At 38.2% G+C, this 16,512-nt stretch overlaps 1 protein-coding gene across 3 annotated transcripts in view; it reads right to left on the minus strand.

Moving 5' to 3' along the window:
- Nucleotides 1-8,017: 8,017 nt before the first annotated feature.
- SPECC1L (sperm antigen with calponin homology and coiled-coil domains 1 like) overlaps nucleotides 8,018-16,512 on the minus strand; it is a 74,084-nt gene continuing 65,589 nt past the window's right edge. For all 3 annotated transcript variants that reach the window (XM_030025148.1, XM_030025146.1, XM_030025147.1), the window contains one exon: nucleotides 8,018-15,702. In XM_030025148.1, the coding sequence (XP_029881008.1) occupies nucleotides 15,613-15,702 (90 nt within the window). In that variant the 3' untranslated portion in view covers nucleotides 8,018-15,612. The remainder of the gene's footprint in view (nucleotides 15,703-16,512) is intronic.

Raw genomic sequence — 16,512 nt, forward strand, 5'->3', positions numbered from 1 at the left:
GTCCTGAGGGACCTGCAAGCGACAGAAACGGGCGGAATTTTACCGGGCTTGATCCGCACCCGACGAAAAGGAAAGGGAAAAAAGGAAAGGGAAAAAAAGGAAAGGGAAAAAAAGGAAAGGGAAAAAAAGGAAAGGGAAAAAAAGGAAAGGGAAAAAAAGGAAAGGGAAAAAAAGGAAAGGGAAAAAAAGGAAAGGGGAAAAAAGGAAAGGGGAAAAAAGGAAGGGAAAAAAGGGAAAAAAGGAAAGGGAAAAAAGGAAAGGGAAAAGGAAAGGGGAAAAAAAAAGGAAAGGGGAAAAAAAGAAGGAAAGGGGAAAAAAGGAAAGGGGAAAAAAGGAAAGGGAAAAAAGGAAAAAAGGGGGAAAAAAAGGAAAAAAGGGAAAAAAGGGAAGGAAAGCTTTCTCCCGACATTGTTTTAAGCACCTACTTCTTTCCAGACTGGAAAACCCACCCAGCGAGTTGAAGCCTGCAGCTATACCAAGTGGCACAGTACAGTGCTATGCGGAGATACCCTGAAAGGCTGCACAAGCAGAGAGAAACTTACACTTTCTTCTCTTCTCTGCTTAGCTGTCCTTACCACTAACGGAAGGGAAACCCTGGGCATTACTACTCTGGAAGCGCTCAAGAGTTCTCGGCAAAGATATTGAATATTTTGCAGAAGTTTCACATTTCCCACCGAGTAGGTCTTTGTGGATCCCACCAGCGTGCACACATGCGTTTCCTGCCCGAAGTCAGGCCCGCGGTGGCGTCCCCCTTGGGGCTGCACGTGTCCCCAGCCATCTCCCGCTCCTCCGCATGAGCGGACTTGGGGAACAGCCATGACTCATCTCACAGCAATTTTGAAGCGGGGAGAGAACCTCTCAAGAATCTGAACCCACTGCTCTTTGTGGATATCTTCTCAGTTTTTGCATTTCTATTTTTTAACGTTACATCTTAGCAAGTAATTTATCTACATGTTCCTATTGGTTGGACATTACAAACATGAAAAACCACCAGCATGACTCCACGCTTCCCACCAACTCCATGGCAGATCCCAGCCTATGAAAAACCGATTCATTTCAACGACAGCCAGCCCAGGCTCCTCCGCACAGGGGACTGCCGCAGCGTGGATGCTTGTGCCATGCAACCAAAGTTTTTGTTTCAGGATTCCCAACCCTAGAGACGCTTTGCTCACGCCACATCTGCCAGAAGCATTGCATGTTACTCTGACCCACAGGCAACCGGCTTATCCAGCCTCCTCTGACAGCAAGAGCATGAATGATGCTTTTTTTTTCGGTGCATCAGGGCAGCCACTTCAGCACCAACCTCAAAACCTATGAGCATCTAAGCATTAAAAATTTAGCTCTGGCAGAAGCACCTGGCACCTGTGCTATCCTCCACTCTTAGCCCAGACGGGAAGGCAGGCTGGTACACGGGCTGCCCCAGCCACGCAGCTATGAATTACATAGCAGAGTGGATGCCAGAGCGCTGCTCCAAACACAATGGGAATCCTGCGGGGAGAGAGAAAAAAAAAAAAAAAAAAAAAAAGTCATTTTTCCCAGGAAGTTACAGAAAAGGCTGGAGTAATCTACCACACAGTAACATGTATGGATTTTAAGGACTAGCCAAGTCAAGAAAAAAAGCAAAAGTGGGAGACTATGAGAAATTTAGGAGCCTCATCAAAACATGCCGCAATAATGATAAATTTAGAAATGCTGCCTGCCTACATGAAGTTTGGCAGAGCTTTTTGAAAAAATGCTGACACTAGAATTGGGCACTGTTTGTGTAATGGTCTCACTTTTGCTCTGTACAAGAGGTAGTGTTTTCCCACTCCTAGTGATACTCCACAAAATTTTATGCTGTGCAATTGCATTTGAACTAGAGGGCCAAGTGTCATGCTGTAGCAATTAGCTGTCTGCCAGGATCTGCTGCATCTGTTCAGCGTTGCTCCTTTCCAAGGTAGCGTTTCCTATATCGTAGAGGTTGCCTCTGAAGCTTGGCCCCGATCCTCAAAGACATCCAAATTACTCTCTCCCCCTGAAATCAATGAAAGCTGGGAATCAAAATACTTTCAAGGAGCAGGGATGCAGCTTCTAAATATGATTTTGTTCCTGAATACATTAAAACCAAAGTTGTTGCAGTCAGCTCCCTTTATTAAGCTGTCAGGCTGGTTTCTTCCAACCGTCCCGTCCTCAACACATCATCTTACAAGTTTTCTGAGTCACCGATGTTGATCAACACATCTTTGAAGGACCCCAGAAATGCTTCACTGGATGTTTGTTTTCCAAGTTACAATTCTTCTTTGATTTTTGCAGCTAATCAGTTTTAAGATTATTTGATGTAGACTATGTTGATTTTCTTTTAAATCAGCAAGTCATAGAAGATCCAAAGCATATGTCCGACTGCTTTCACAGGGCTGGCTGATGATGGCACCCGAACAAGCTTCTAATGTTTCTTAGAAACTACTTTTTTTCCATAAAAGCATTCTGATACCACTACCAAAACCACCAAACCACTGGTTCCTTCTCTCACCTGCCATTCCAGTTTGGATGGTGTATCAGGTCCCCATTGTCACCTACTGATTTTCTCTGTGCAGTTGGGAATTCTGCAGTGTTTCAAGATGTTAAAAATCAGTATTAACACCTCCCAGAGCAACTGAGCCAGTTCCTTTATTATTTTTGCATGCTTATTTCTCACTTCTGCACAAGTAAATGGGTTTATAATGAGCAGCTGCTGTTTTATGTCCTATTTAGCAGTTGGATAGGATAGCTTTCATTACTACAGTAAGCTCTGAATAGATCTTTTGCCTGTCTTTTGAATTAAGAAATTAATTGGTTTTCTATTATTTTTATGCTATTGTCTCTGTCAAGTATCAGAACTGCAGTGTTCTTCAGATCGTATTTCTTCCTGTGCATATTCAGTGTGTATTGTCCTTACCTGTAGATATTTGTACTTATGCCCTCCCTTAGCAGTGGCTGACAATGACAGTAAATTGACAGTAAGGAATACAATCAGCTTTTTTTTTTTTCCTTCCTTTTTTTTTAATGATATACGGAGGGGCAGCAGTACAAGAAAGCGCTGACTTCCTTTCCCTTCTTAGTTGTTTCATGAAGGAAACAACAGCATTACTATGACTGCTGTGGCCAGATTCACTTCGAGAAGGGTCTACATGAAGAAGTAGGCTGAAACTACCTGGAAACAAAGTGGCTTCCAGCAGCCTCAGCAGCTATGGGGAAGGTACTGCCACACACTTAGAGCTGGTTGCTGGCTCAGGCTGCGAGCTGAAAAAAGCCCAGGACTGAAAGGAAAGAAATTAAGTTTTCTGATTCTCCTGTGTACAGCCAAGAAAGGCTTTTTCATTCCTGAGAAGCAGAGTTGCAGTAACATACTGTAAACTATCTTCTAACTGAACAAGCCAAACTCCTGAATTTTGGGCAGCTGAAAAGTAGTGATAGGAGACTATTTGCACTTCTCAGACATAGCAGCTGAGCTCAAGTAGTAAACTCTAGAAAGACTGTGTGGAATAAACCTGGAAATGCTTCCTTCCAAAAAGATGAGAGCAAAGTAAATAAAAACGTCACACTTGAGACCTATCATGAAACTCACCCTCCTCTTTGCTGATACTGCATGAGCGACAGTCTGCTTTGGCACGTCAGTGATGCCACTGTAAACACAAAACAGACTCATATAAAGACTAGAACCAAAATCAGCCTGCCACCCTGGTAAGCAGCAAGATAGCAAGAAAATCATACCTATGTACTGAGGCTTCCGTGTGAAGGACTGAAAATGATCATCAGTTTGTCTAGAACAGAATCTGGAAGAATTAATGGTTTTTTAAATAGAAAGATTATTTCTGTCTTTAAGAAAGAGATTACTCTTTATCAGTTTTGAAGCTCTTCTCTGTCATGAAACTTTTCTTTCTAACCAGACTGAATCATCTGATATATGCAAAATTACATTTAAGGGATGCATATTTTGCAAAGAAGCATCAAACAGAGTATTGCGTTAGCACTCATAGGCAATGTTGTTAAACAGGACACTTAAAATGATGTGTTCTGACTTGTACATAATCCCGTTCCTATAAATACTGCCTGAATCTCCTCAAAAGCAGTGAAAGGCACTTGTGTTAGTCTAAGAGAAGGGATGGAGGCAGGGTTACTTGAGGTCCTTTGGAAACACAGCAAATCCTTCAACATTAAAGATATATATAAATAAAAATCCATATTTGTGTATATATGCAATTATTTCCCTCACATTGTTCAACATTAAATATTTGTTAGCAATTCCAAAATCAACATTTTGATGGGGAAAAAAAAAAAAAGCAGCTAGATTTTCTGAAGAGAGTGTCCTGTAACAAAGTTACCCATGCAAAATTTTGCTGGAAATGCCCATGGCTAGCAACTTCATGAAGGATGCTCCTCTGTGTCGAAGACTGAAGCCTTCTCACAAACTGTTCAATTCCAGCATAGAAGGAGTTCAACTTTTACCTAGGCTTAGGGAAAACAAGCTAAAGTCAAGTTAAGATTTGTGCGCACAGGCAAGTGCAAACCATATCCCCAACACTGTTTAAGTCCTGCCATTTGCACTTAGGTCAGGAACGAAAGAAGGATTTTCAGTAATTTCATGTCGAGAGTTGGACTACTCTCCATAAAAGGCACTGCCCAAACAGACTGTGGCTTCACTTCTCTAAATGCTATTCAGCATGACAGACTATGAGATGGAGTTCAATCTAAATTTAAGCACTCTCTTTAGACTATTAATAGAAGAAAAACGGGTAGCATGAATCATCATGTGGGAGCTGCAGAGCAACAGCTATTTATTTTCTATAATAGTAATATATAGAAGTTACCTTTATACAATAAATGAACTGTTGGAGTTGCAAGGCCCAGCAGAAGTAGTCAGATGATTCTTCTTCACTTACACTATTCTCATTTTATTCTGAGGAGCAATGAGAGGGCAATCCTTATTTAACTTGACAAAATACACATTGTGTATAACCAAGCTCTGTCCCAGCACAAATTGGAGATAAAAAGTAGCTACTGACCCTGCTCCCCACCACTCCCTGCTACGGAATAGTGCGTGCTGGAAATGTTCGTGCAAAATGATGGAACTTCATAGGTTTATAAAGTTAAATTAGTGTTTTAGCACCCTGTTCCAATGCCTGTATAACATCTGCAACTCTGGCCAAGAGGAAAACTGCAGCATGCCTTCCCTTTACGTTTCTTCTCTGCTGGGACGATAGTCCAGCTGTATTATTTTGTTAGAGCAGCGATTTTGGGGAAAGATTTTTCTGAAGGACTGAACTCCTGCACTACAAAACTGCCAACGCTCAACACCCCTCAGGATCATACCCTCCAATGTTGTGATTTTCTTTTTCAAGAGAGAGCACTGGTTATGTGCACCGCAGGCTTTACCCTGAACTTTACTCCATTGCAGTTGATGGACTGTGAACGTGGCCCCAGAGAGACACACAGCGTTAACTCAACACGCTGGCATTTCGGTGCTCCGTGGTATATTTATTTTTGAAAAATATGATATTGTCAACAGCTCAGTGAAGTTGTCTCCAGACTGTTATGTCTCCTTCTCAAGTTTCTTTCATTTTTAAGAGCTTAACTTTTAGGCTTCTGGCGTGATGAAAGAGCCTAAAATGGTTTAAGAAAAGGAAGCATAAACAAGGGAGCGAGCTATGTGCAGCACTGGAGAGAAGCACAAATATTTCCTCACACTATATAATCAATGCAAATGTCTAGCAGTAAAAATACTGTGATAAGACACTACTGTGTTCGACCCTATTTTCATAATGCGATTAAGGAGGTTCCAAAGAACTGAAAATCCTGAAGGGCAAAGAACATCTAAGAAAAGTCTACATTGTACATAGAGAAATTCAGTTCTACACACAGAGTTCGGCTAAACCATGGTGATACAGAGGGCAGTGGCAGACAAAGACTAGTAAAAACCTTAACTTGGATTAGGATTGATGGCATCAGTCCCTTATCTACTTTTCTTTTTTTCAAAATTCATAGACAAAATTTTTTCTAAACAGAGACTTGCATGGGAAAAGTGTCAAAGCAACTTTTCTAATACAAATGAAGCAAATTAAAAACATTTAATCAGACATAAATGCTCTTCTAATCTTGAGCTGCCAGGAATAGAGACACTAATTAGCTAACTTCTCCGTTCAAGGTGTTGGGTTGCAGCATCAAGCAGTAATTCATATGGAAGGTATTGGAGCTTTCCACAATACCATCACTAGTAAATTCAAAGAAGAAATTCTGTACCTCACTCAACCTTGTGTATTGAGGACAAAAAAGAAAACACCAGTTTAAGAAACAAGGAGAACACAAATGCTGGGCCCAAGGAGAGATAGTGCTGAAAAAAACCCTGTAGACAAAACACTAAGTGAGGGAGCTAAGAGGGGGTGAACAATGTGAAAGGCACAGAATTCAGCACTTCTTTTTTTAAAAGTCTTAACAGTAGCTGCAATTGTGAAAGCCTTTATAAGAATTTTAGCTGAAAGTTCTGTAATGTTAACCTAGTTCCTATATAGAATTTAACTGCAGAACAATCGTGACTCCAATATAAGCTTTGTTATTTAATACAATGGAATATTACATTGCTGTTGCTTCTGAGGTTTTCATTTAACTATTCCATATAGCTGCTGTTTTACATTATGGTAAGTCCTTCAAAATTATTTAAGTGATTTTATTATATTCAACTTAAACACACTTATGGAGCTAGTTCCACATGTTTAACAAAATTCTGTAGTGACAGCTTGGAAGACAATCCATGAAAAAAACTTTGGTTAGGGAATATTATTTCAGTGGATATGGGAAAGAAAAGTTGCAGCCTTACAGATTGGGCAGACACTACTCTTTTAGCATACCTCAAGCCTGGCTTCTGCCCGGCTCACCGCTTCTGTCTTGACCTTCAGATTGCCAATTGCAGGTGTACAAGTCACTTCTGCAATGCTGTCATGCACTTGCTACAGAAAAGAAAAACATCTATTTTCTGACATGAGTTTACTACACTACACTTTTAAAATATTTATTTTTAAAAGAATTATGAAAACTGAAGATCCATGCTTAAAAACAGGATATAAATCCATTCTGAGAACTAAGAAGAGTTTTCTTAAACCACTCAAATTCAGGGAGAATATTTCACCTCAACAAAGGAGAAGTGAGACATTTTCTTGCAGAATAACATTACTGAGACAAAAGACTTTTCTGGATTGCTGAACAGTCAGAAACATCACATAAAATCTCAAAAAAATTATGTAAGAAAGAGATAGAATTAAAATAAGTATACTAGTCAGTGCATTTAAGAACACCATTTGCAATAAACAGGAGCTCAATCCAAACCTCTGGATCCAATTTATTCCAGAGCACTTGAAACTAAAGCTCTAAAACAGCATTTGAAAACAGTTACCATCCAGGATGATTGAGATGAAATCAGATTTAAGGTGTTCTAGTCTTTATTTTCACCTGGAAATTTCATTTTTGGGCATCTACTTTAAATACTCTGAACTGTTATAAAGATTAAGTCCCCAATCCCTCCCCAGCCCAGTTCCTGGAGACAGAGAGAGAGAGAGGGAGCAAGCACGTACACATGCATTGCCTTACTTGGGTTGGGTTAAGTAACATTTAAATAATTCTAATCCTGCAATGCATTATGGAAGTTGCCTGAATTGAACATATTCTCTGCAATTCCCTTCTCTGTTACTCATATTCAAGACTAGGACAATACAGGCTAAGCAGATGCCTTAAATACATACCTCTTAACCAGGGTATTCACCATCTTATAATTTAAAACCCTTTGGGGGTAGATGCTCTAATGTATGCTGGTATACCAAGACAGACATGGCTTCCAAAAAATCATGAGGTTATTTGCATGCAAATCATTTGCATGCCCTTCTCACCCATAGTGTATAAACCTCCGCAAACTACTTCCTGTAATATTTACTCCTGAAAAACCACGGTGCCAGAAATAGCGTTAAAATATTCCCTTTTGTAGTGGCTTCACTCAAGAAAACATCAACACACATTTTGCTATTTGCAATCTTTATTTCATGAATAATTAAGAAGAAAACATGGCAACATTGGCAAATTGAAGGCATACATACTAAATACTCATACAGAATACATTATGGAGAAAGTAAATGCCCAGATCTTTAGTGGTCCTTGCAAACTAAAAGCATATTGGTCCTCCAAAAGGTTTAGCTTAAAATATGCTTGCTGACCTTTTAAGTTCCAATGATTAACAGCTTGTGCCTTTCAAAGCAGGAACAGGGTGAAATACAATTTGAACATACTTCCTAATTTTCCTCAAACCTGTATTTCTCAGCTCTAACCAGAAGCAAACAAAAAGTTTTTTTCCTCCTTACCTTTTAAATATATACACTAATACACCACCCTAAGTATTCAAGACGCAAGCACTTCTTGAAACATGTTCAGTTTAATTAAGAACCTGCAGATGTACATATATGTATACACACATGTATATATGTATGTATATATATGTACATATATTCATTTATGCAAAACCTCTCTCTATATGTATAATGTCCATATATGTCAATGTGTGTGTGTAAACCATTTGAAAGGGTTCTGGAAAAAAGAAAAGTGCTTGTTGTCTAGAACAAGAATTACTAAACCCATACATGTACTGTTAGGTAAGTCTAACAGTTGTGTTTCAAGGGAGTGTAAAACCAATACAAATCAGAAAAGCTGGATGGATGAGAAGAGCTTTTAAGAATCACTGGTTTTTACATTATCTTTAAAGGCCACAGAAAATTAACTTTAAATTAGCTATTTAGGAGATATTATTACTGGCTGCAGTGCCATCTCAAACAAGGTTAGTCCTTAACCAATATACTGCTGTGAAGTTAGACTGAGATATCAACAAAATTCTGTTCTTTCATGAAGTCCAAAATTTACCATATTGTTCTGTCAATTCTGCCTCACACCTGAACTGAAAGTACCCTCATCCGAGAGTTGGAGGGTACCAATTAATGCCCTTCTGACTTTGATCTGGAGAGTTGTCCAATATTAAAAGGGTTCACTGATTTATTTCATGTACATTGAACAACTCTTGATCATTACTGACCTAAAGTGAACTTACAGTCTGGAGGCTAACTAGTCTATGCTTTGTTTAGTAGCGTTATACTTTCTTCCCATTAGATAACATACAGAAAAAACGTTTCTGTTCAAAAAAAACCCTTCAGATATGTATAAAAGTGCTACTTAAAAATAGTTAAATTGACCTTATAATACACGTAAAAACAAAAGTTTCTAACAAACTGAAATGTTGTAAGTTACAAGGATTAATTACTTGAGTATGTTACGTGTACATATGCCCTCTTTACTGAACTGATTCCCAAGTAATCATCCTAGTTGAGCATATGCAATAATTGGAAACCAGTAAAAGCCTCCAGAGAAATTTCAACAATGGAACGAAAAAAGTGCCTCTTCCTCCCCATTTGTTGAAATAAGAGTTCAGAAACAAAAATTGACTATTCCATTATTGCAAATGCAGTCTACTGTCAAGACAAGTCAGTTCATGAACTGCGGAACCAGGACCGCCAATGGCTCCTCTGCAGCAGGAAGTGTCCACTGGGCTTCCTACCTACCATATAAATACACTAGTTACATGCAATTAAAATAATACATATATCACTAGAATGAAAATGCACGTAATACATTGCTATGCTGGGGCAGAGTAGGTTTTCAGCCTTGACTTCCCCAAACAGCTTGTTCATATTCTAGAACTCTATGCAAAATACAAAAGCCTTAGTAAAAGTGCAACAAAACTAGCTTCATGACATTTTTCTTTCCATTTCCATAAATACAATCTCATAAAAATATTATTAAACAGAAGCGTACTTCCCAGTGGAGAACAAACGTGCCACATCTCAGCTTTGAGTAAGTGATTTTGGCTAAACTGAAACCCCCTGAAAATAGGGGATTAAAATGAAACCAGCTTAATTGCATCAGGCTGCCATAATATTCTGCCAAAAGTTTACTCTACTGTTTTGTATCCACGAGTCCTGCTGGAACTGATGGGAACTTTATGTGAAACTCTGTGGCAGACAATGGCCTAAGGGTAAGGAATATTCCAAGTAAAAGCTAATGTCAGTTGGAAAAACGTCATCTGGTATTCATAGGTTTTACTGAAGTTTCAGTGTGAGGAAATAATTCTATTACTGCAGAATGAATTAATTTAAGGAGGCCAGGATAGCGGCCTTGTCAAACTGAGTTCAAGGGTGTTGCATCCCAAAAACTGGCAAGCACAAATACATAAGGAGAAAAAGACACTCGTATCAACACTCTAACAGAGATCAGAACTGTACAAACCTTGATCTTTTAAGTTACTCAGCATTAATTATCAAAAGCATACTTGCTACATATTCCAAATGCTTAACATCTTGGCTTTGACAATTACAAAGCGTACTACAACACTGATACTGAAATCAGGGAATACAACCGAAAAAACTTAGCTGAATGAAAGACTGGGAATGCTCAGCAAGCCGGACAGTAATTTAAAACCCATCCAGCCACTCTCCTTTGAAAGCAGAAACACTATTAGAGATACCTTTCTAAATAGGGACAATTGAATATATTAAGAGATGTCTATGAACTCTTAACTCATCTAAGGAGTTGATAATTTGGGGGCAAGAGCACCTGATGGACACCCTGGGGTGATGTAGGCTATGTGGGAGATAAGGAAGTCGTGGGGGAGAGTTAAGCAGCTCTAACGTGTTTTGCCAATCAACACACACCAACTTGGGAAAGCACGGTGGCACGTCCAGAACTTGTGGATGATGACTGCACTTTCATACCACTTCTCATCAAATCATTCCTCAAACTGGTTAATGTTACTATGTATGCATATACTAATGCTAGCTTAAAGAAAGGAACTGCAGAAATAGAGCTTGGCAGAACATAAAAATAAAACAGAAATAAATATTTACCAAGTTAAGGGAAGGACCACAAACAAACTATATAGTTAAATCAGTCTGTACATGAACACTACTATTTTAAAATCCTCTTTCTTAGGCCACCTCAGCAAAAGTATTACTCACAATAGGCAAAAAATAGTGTAAAGGTGTACAACTGGATTCCTTCCCAGAAGAATTCTGCCCCTTAATAGCTCCTGCTTGATGCAGCCCGCAGTTAAGCTGTGATTGTATTAGTTGCAAGAGGCAAATAAGTAGTAAAGTCACCACATGAGTCCCATGAACACAGTTTTAAAGGCTTAACTTTAGCCTATGCATAGCTTCACGCCAGCCATCCAGAGGGGGCAGCTTTGGAAGATATTATCACCTATCACCTGAAAACCAGACAGCGTTCCCAAACCAATCACAAGCAGAACACAGAAAGTAAGAAAAACACCCAGAAGCTCTCCGTATCTCCAACTTCCCAAATAATCTTGTTTAAAACTAGGCTATAACAAAATTTGTACCCCGGGCCAAAACTCTACAGAAATAGACAGAATTGAGTAAAAGTCATTTTTTAGTGATGCAAAACATGCAACAGAATCCAAATGTCTGAAGTGTTGAATCAGGGAACTGAAAAAATAGGTAAGAACTTAACATTGAGATTATTAGCAGAAATGAGATGCCAATGAGAATTTTTCACCATGGCTACAAAACTCTTAAGGCAGATCCTTAGCAGTTTAAACCACTGTACTGCATCATTAAAGCAAGGGCCAAATTTATTTCTCCTTATGCATGTAAAACCAGAGTATGACTCTGCCAGTAATATTAATACAAGTTTACACCAATACATTAAAGCCGAGTTCATTTAGCTCTGGCAAATTAAGGGGCCCCTAAAGCATGATGATGGACTTTACAGAAAAACACAAACAGTGGAAATATTTTACAAAATTGGAGACAAAAAATTATCAGAAATGCTACATGTAACTTGAGGAATATATTTTATGCAAAGGAGACAAAAATTTACTTTTAAATCAGAATATGCTGTAATTAAATATTATATTCTGGGTAACCTAACCACAAACACAATTTTAAAAGGGAAAATTTCACTAACAATTTTTCAGAGGCATGAGAATGAGAAGTCTTTGTGAGGGCCAGAGATCCACACCAGAGATATTAATTTAGTATTTCTCTTTAAATATACAAGACAACCACATCAAACTGGATCAAACAAAACCAAATGAAAACCAAATCAAGCGTAATCCATTCTGAAGTCATCCCAGTTCTGTTATTGTTAGATACTCCATACCAAAACCTCTCTGACAGAATTTTCCCAAATAACCAAATTTTAATTTTTCCTCCCATCCCTTTTTTTTTTGGTAAAGAAAACCTCACAACTGTCCATTCAGCTCATTGCTAATGATCTTGCATCAGGATGACAACTAGCCAAACTGAATACACATCTGGCTCTAAACTGACCTCTCTAATCTATGGAAGCGTTTCAGTAAACAGGATCCAGAAGATGATATAGCTGTAAGTGCATCAATATGTTCAACAGCTCCATTTTGTTGTCCACCCCACCCCTACAGCTGGCAATGAGTAACCCTGATATACTACAGCACAGGCATTTGCAAGGCACATATTAAAATGCAATAATATAAATTGTTGATAAAATATTTGTCCTTTTTTTAGTACATTCAGAAATATTTTCTGGATTAAAAAGAAAGTAAATCAGCATAAACTTGCACTTCATAGGTACAAAAAACCAGGCTGTTTCAGGATTGACTATGAGTAGGAACCAAACAGAACAGTATCATCCACGTCCAAAAGAGCTACAGCTATTCTTCCTCTTGAAAAACTGAATGCAGTTTGAACCTTCAGAAAAAACATGTTGTAGAATGCAGCAGGGCATTATGTTTGTTTTAGATCTTCCATTGCTTCATTACTTACACTTGGACAGCTGTGCAGCATCTTATGTGTAAAGGCTCAGATATATCATTATAAAAAAAACCTCTTCATGAAGCCCAATATTCCTTTACAGATATGAATTCAGCAGAGGTTTATCAGACAGATCACACCAAGAAGTTTGCAGAGCTCTGAAGTTCAAAACAAGATGATTTTTCTAATTACTAACAACTTTTTTTTTCCTCTCTCTCTGAAGACTAGCAGCTCATCTTTTTAAAAGAAACTATCTGGAAAATGTGATTTCCCCTTTTACAAATGGTTAACTATTAGTGTTATTTCAGTTAAGGACTAATACAACATTCCAGGTAAATGAAGTTGACCACTGGACAGAAAAAAATCAGCTTAAAGCTCAAATTACCTTAGCAAAACAGGTCATGAATTAATTTAGACCAAGAAATGCTATCCTTTTCATTAGAAAAATATTTTCTTAAAATCTAAGGCAATAAATAAGACAATCATAGATAAGGATGTCTGTTCAGAGGGTGAATAAAAGGGTTTTTTAAACACAAATTGGCAAAACCTGGAATTTAGAAGTAGGAGATGGAATGTGAGAGCAATAAAGTGTATTTCCAAGAAGACTACTCTTACTGAAACTTACTTGGAGAAATGAAGTAAACAATTTTTTTTTTTAAGAAATATACAGGAGAGGGAATTGTATATCAGACTTTTATTAAAATCTGTTAATGAAGATTTTTCACTTGAAGCCTCTCTTGCAACAATTGTCTTTAGATTATGTTGGCTCTTCAAATGCACCAATTAATAATCTGAGGGTATCTAGCTACTTTTAGGGTTCTAAAGAACTGTAAGAATGTGTGAGACACTGCTGCTCTGAAAACTTCTCTAAAGGGCCTCAGTATGGATTAAGTAGTTATTCTGCAAACTTTTTGTAATTCTCACAGGCACATGTCAGTGTAAATGTATATTTTTATACAATGCTAGCTGCTAGAGACATGCTGAATTATTACTCTTCACATGGGCTATGTTCTTCAGATGATAAGTTTTTGTATTTGGCAATAATTGAGTTAAATCTGTGCTTTTATACCATGATGAAGTTTCACAGATGCCAAGCACAGTTGCATTCACTGGGTTAACATCTATGACATTCAAACTGTCCTTAACAGTCATAAGAGCACCATAGGAATGGCAGATTCATTTTCTTTATAACAGGGTTACTGTGTTGAAAGAGCATGTGCTTATAAATAGCAATTGTTAAAGAACTCACTTCTAAAGTAGGCTTCTGCTTAATATTAATGAGAGACTTTCAACTGTGGCTTAACTGCTGATAAGTATTCAGAAAAATAAGAGGCAGAAGCAATGATAGAGTGAAGTCTTCCCTTGATTTGACAAACAAGATTACAACAAACAGCTTATGACAAATGGATATATGAAATCGTTCTGAGCCATTAACATTCTGCACAAGGCCCTGAAGTGCCAGGATGTATCAATTCAATGATCGCTAAGGCACTTACTTGAACTCTTTTGCCCGAGAGCTGTTACATAAATCCAGGTACGTTTTAGGAAAATAGAAGTTGAGCAGACTAAATCTCAATTCCTTCCTTGTGACAATGAGTCATTTCCATGCAATATTCAAGACTACTGGGTGTATACACATTACATCAGGTCCTCCATAGTTCTTGTCAGAGAACATCTCACCTTCTGTCAGTCAGATGAGGATGTGCAAGATCAATCAAAAACACACAGAAAACATGGCAAAGCTGGATTTTGAGACAAACTACTTCATTATTATATCTTATTGAAATATCTTCTCTGCAGAGGAAATGCCATCCCAGTTCCAAAGTTCTACCACAGAAATCCATGACGTATGCTCGTATTGCTGTAGACTAAGGCCTGCAGTAGCCGTGTGCGCTACACAGGCAAAGGAGGAAGAGGAGAAAGAACAAGCCATACAAGGGTTGATTATTGATTCATTTCTGTTATAATGGAAGCACAGGGAGTTTGGACAGATTCCTTGAAGTATAGCGTACCCTGAAAACCAGGAGCTGTATGTGCTAGTCTTTACAATCCATAAGATAAAGTTGGAAGCCACATCACTGTGACAGAGGTAGGCTTATAACGAAGCGTTAGAATGAAGAGTTCTTCTGTGCCAAATTTTTCGAGGTATCGAGAGCACTTTTCCACTCAATTTGTCGTTATGGAATAAAAGCTTGTTTTCCTAGAATATTGTGCATATTTAGAATAGTTAAAGGAGGGAAAATAGCTGTAAAGGCAGTAACTAAATTACCATTAAGAACTCTACTGTATTGGGGTGCCATATGCTGCGGGTAGAATATTCAGACTCTGTGGTATCAGGATGCTACAGAAAGTTCAGTAATATGACGCCATGTTACCCTTTTCCTTCTCAAAGCTTTATCTGTACATTCAGTCTCCTATATGCTAGAGGATCCATTCATCTCACTCTCCTAGGAAAGAAAGCTTCAGGAAGTCTGGCTGGAAAGGCAGCACATAAGTAGTCCAGGCTCTTTAGGCTACATAATTAATCTGAATAGCTTAATAACTTGGGTTATTACAAGCACTGTGGCAACAAGTTCTTGCTTTTAAACAGTTGTTTCCAGGCTTAGTAGCTGAAGCAATCTGAGGCAATCCGGGATAGTGTCACTGAAGTTTGAGGGGACTCAAATGTTGCCAGTTTTCAGTGAAATGGGGATTAGCATTTCAATAAGATTTCCATCTGGTAGCTCATGTTGGTTCTATCCCATGGATCTGTTGAATTATTAGGGTTTCAGGTTTCAAAGTATTTGTAAATTGCTGTAACATACAGCATGACATTCTGCCAGTCTGGACGCTCAGTTCGCACCATTTCATTGATGTCCTGTCACAGAAAACAGATTGGTCAAAATCAGGAATGATAACCTTGTGAGTAACGTGGTAGTGTTTTTACAAATTCCTGGGAATGGCAAATCTGTAAAGTTTCCACAATTTAAAGCACTGATGAAGAAAGCTCTGTTTTCTTCCATATATCTTTGTATGGCTTACAAAATGTAAACAGCTATGAATAGCATATCTGTAAATAGTTATTTTGTTGACTTAAGATCAAAATGTCTAATGTTGTGCATGCTTGAGTCGTCCCCCACTTAGTACAATTACTATAGTAGTCAAGACTTCAGTGTTCGCATACCCCTCCACCAGCCTCGCAAGTCAATGCAATCTACCTAGAACCGTGAGTCACAGAATCAAGGCCCAGATATTAATTGAAGCTTAAGTTAAAAATTCATATCAGGGTAAGAGTCAAGCATCAATAAATAATTGAATCCCATTTTACAGTAAACTACTGAACTTTAGATTATTTTATACATATTTTTGAGTAAAGAGGCAAGGAAGAGGGAAGTTTACTTTACTACCAATCTGGGTATATCCAAGAAACAAAGCGAACAGTTCGTGTCTAACTGACAGGCCAGTTCACATGTGTTTCATAGTAACAGTATACCAGATTGTCAGTGAATAAGCAGGGTAAACAAAGCCTCATCTACCCTTTTCAAAGGCACATGTACAAAGGAAAACAGAGTGATGTAGTTTCTCATAAATTTTGTTTACTGTAAGGGTCTATTTTGTAAGCTTTGGGTCCAGGAACTTCCAGAACTCAAAAAAGAGAAAATGTTTCTTTTAAATTTTCTACAGGAAA

Source organism: Aquila chrysaetos, chromosome 9 (assembly GCF_900496995.4).
Source record: "Aquila chrysaetos chrysaetos chromosome 9, bAquChr1.4, whole genome shotgun sequence".
NCBI classification, from domain to species: Eukaryota; Metazoa; Chordata; class Aves; order Accipitriformes; family Accipitridae; genus Aquila; species Aquila chrysaetos.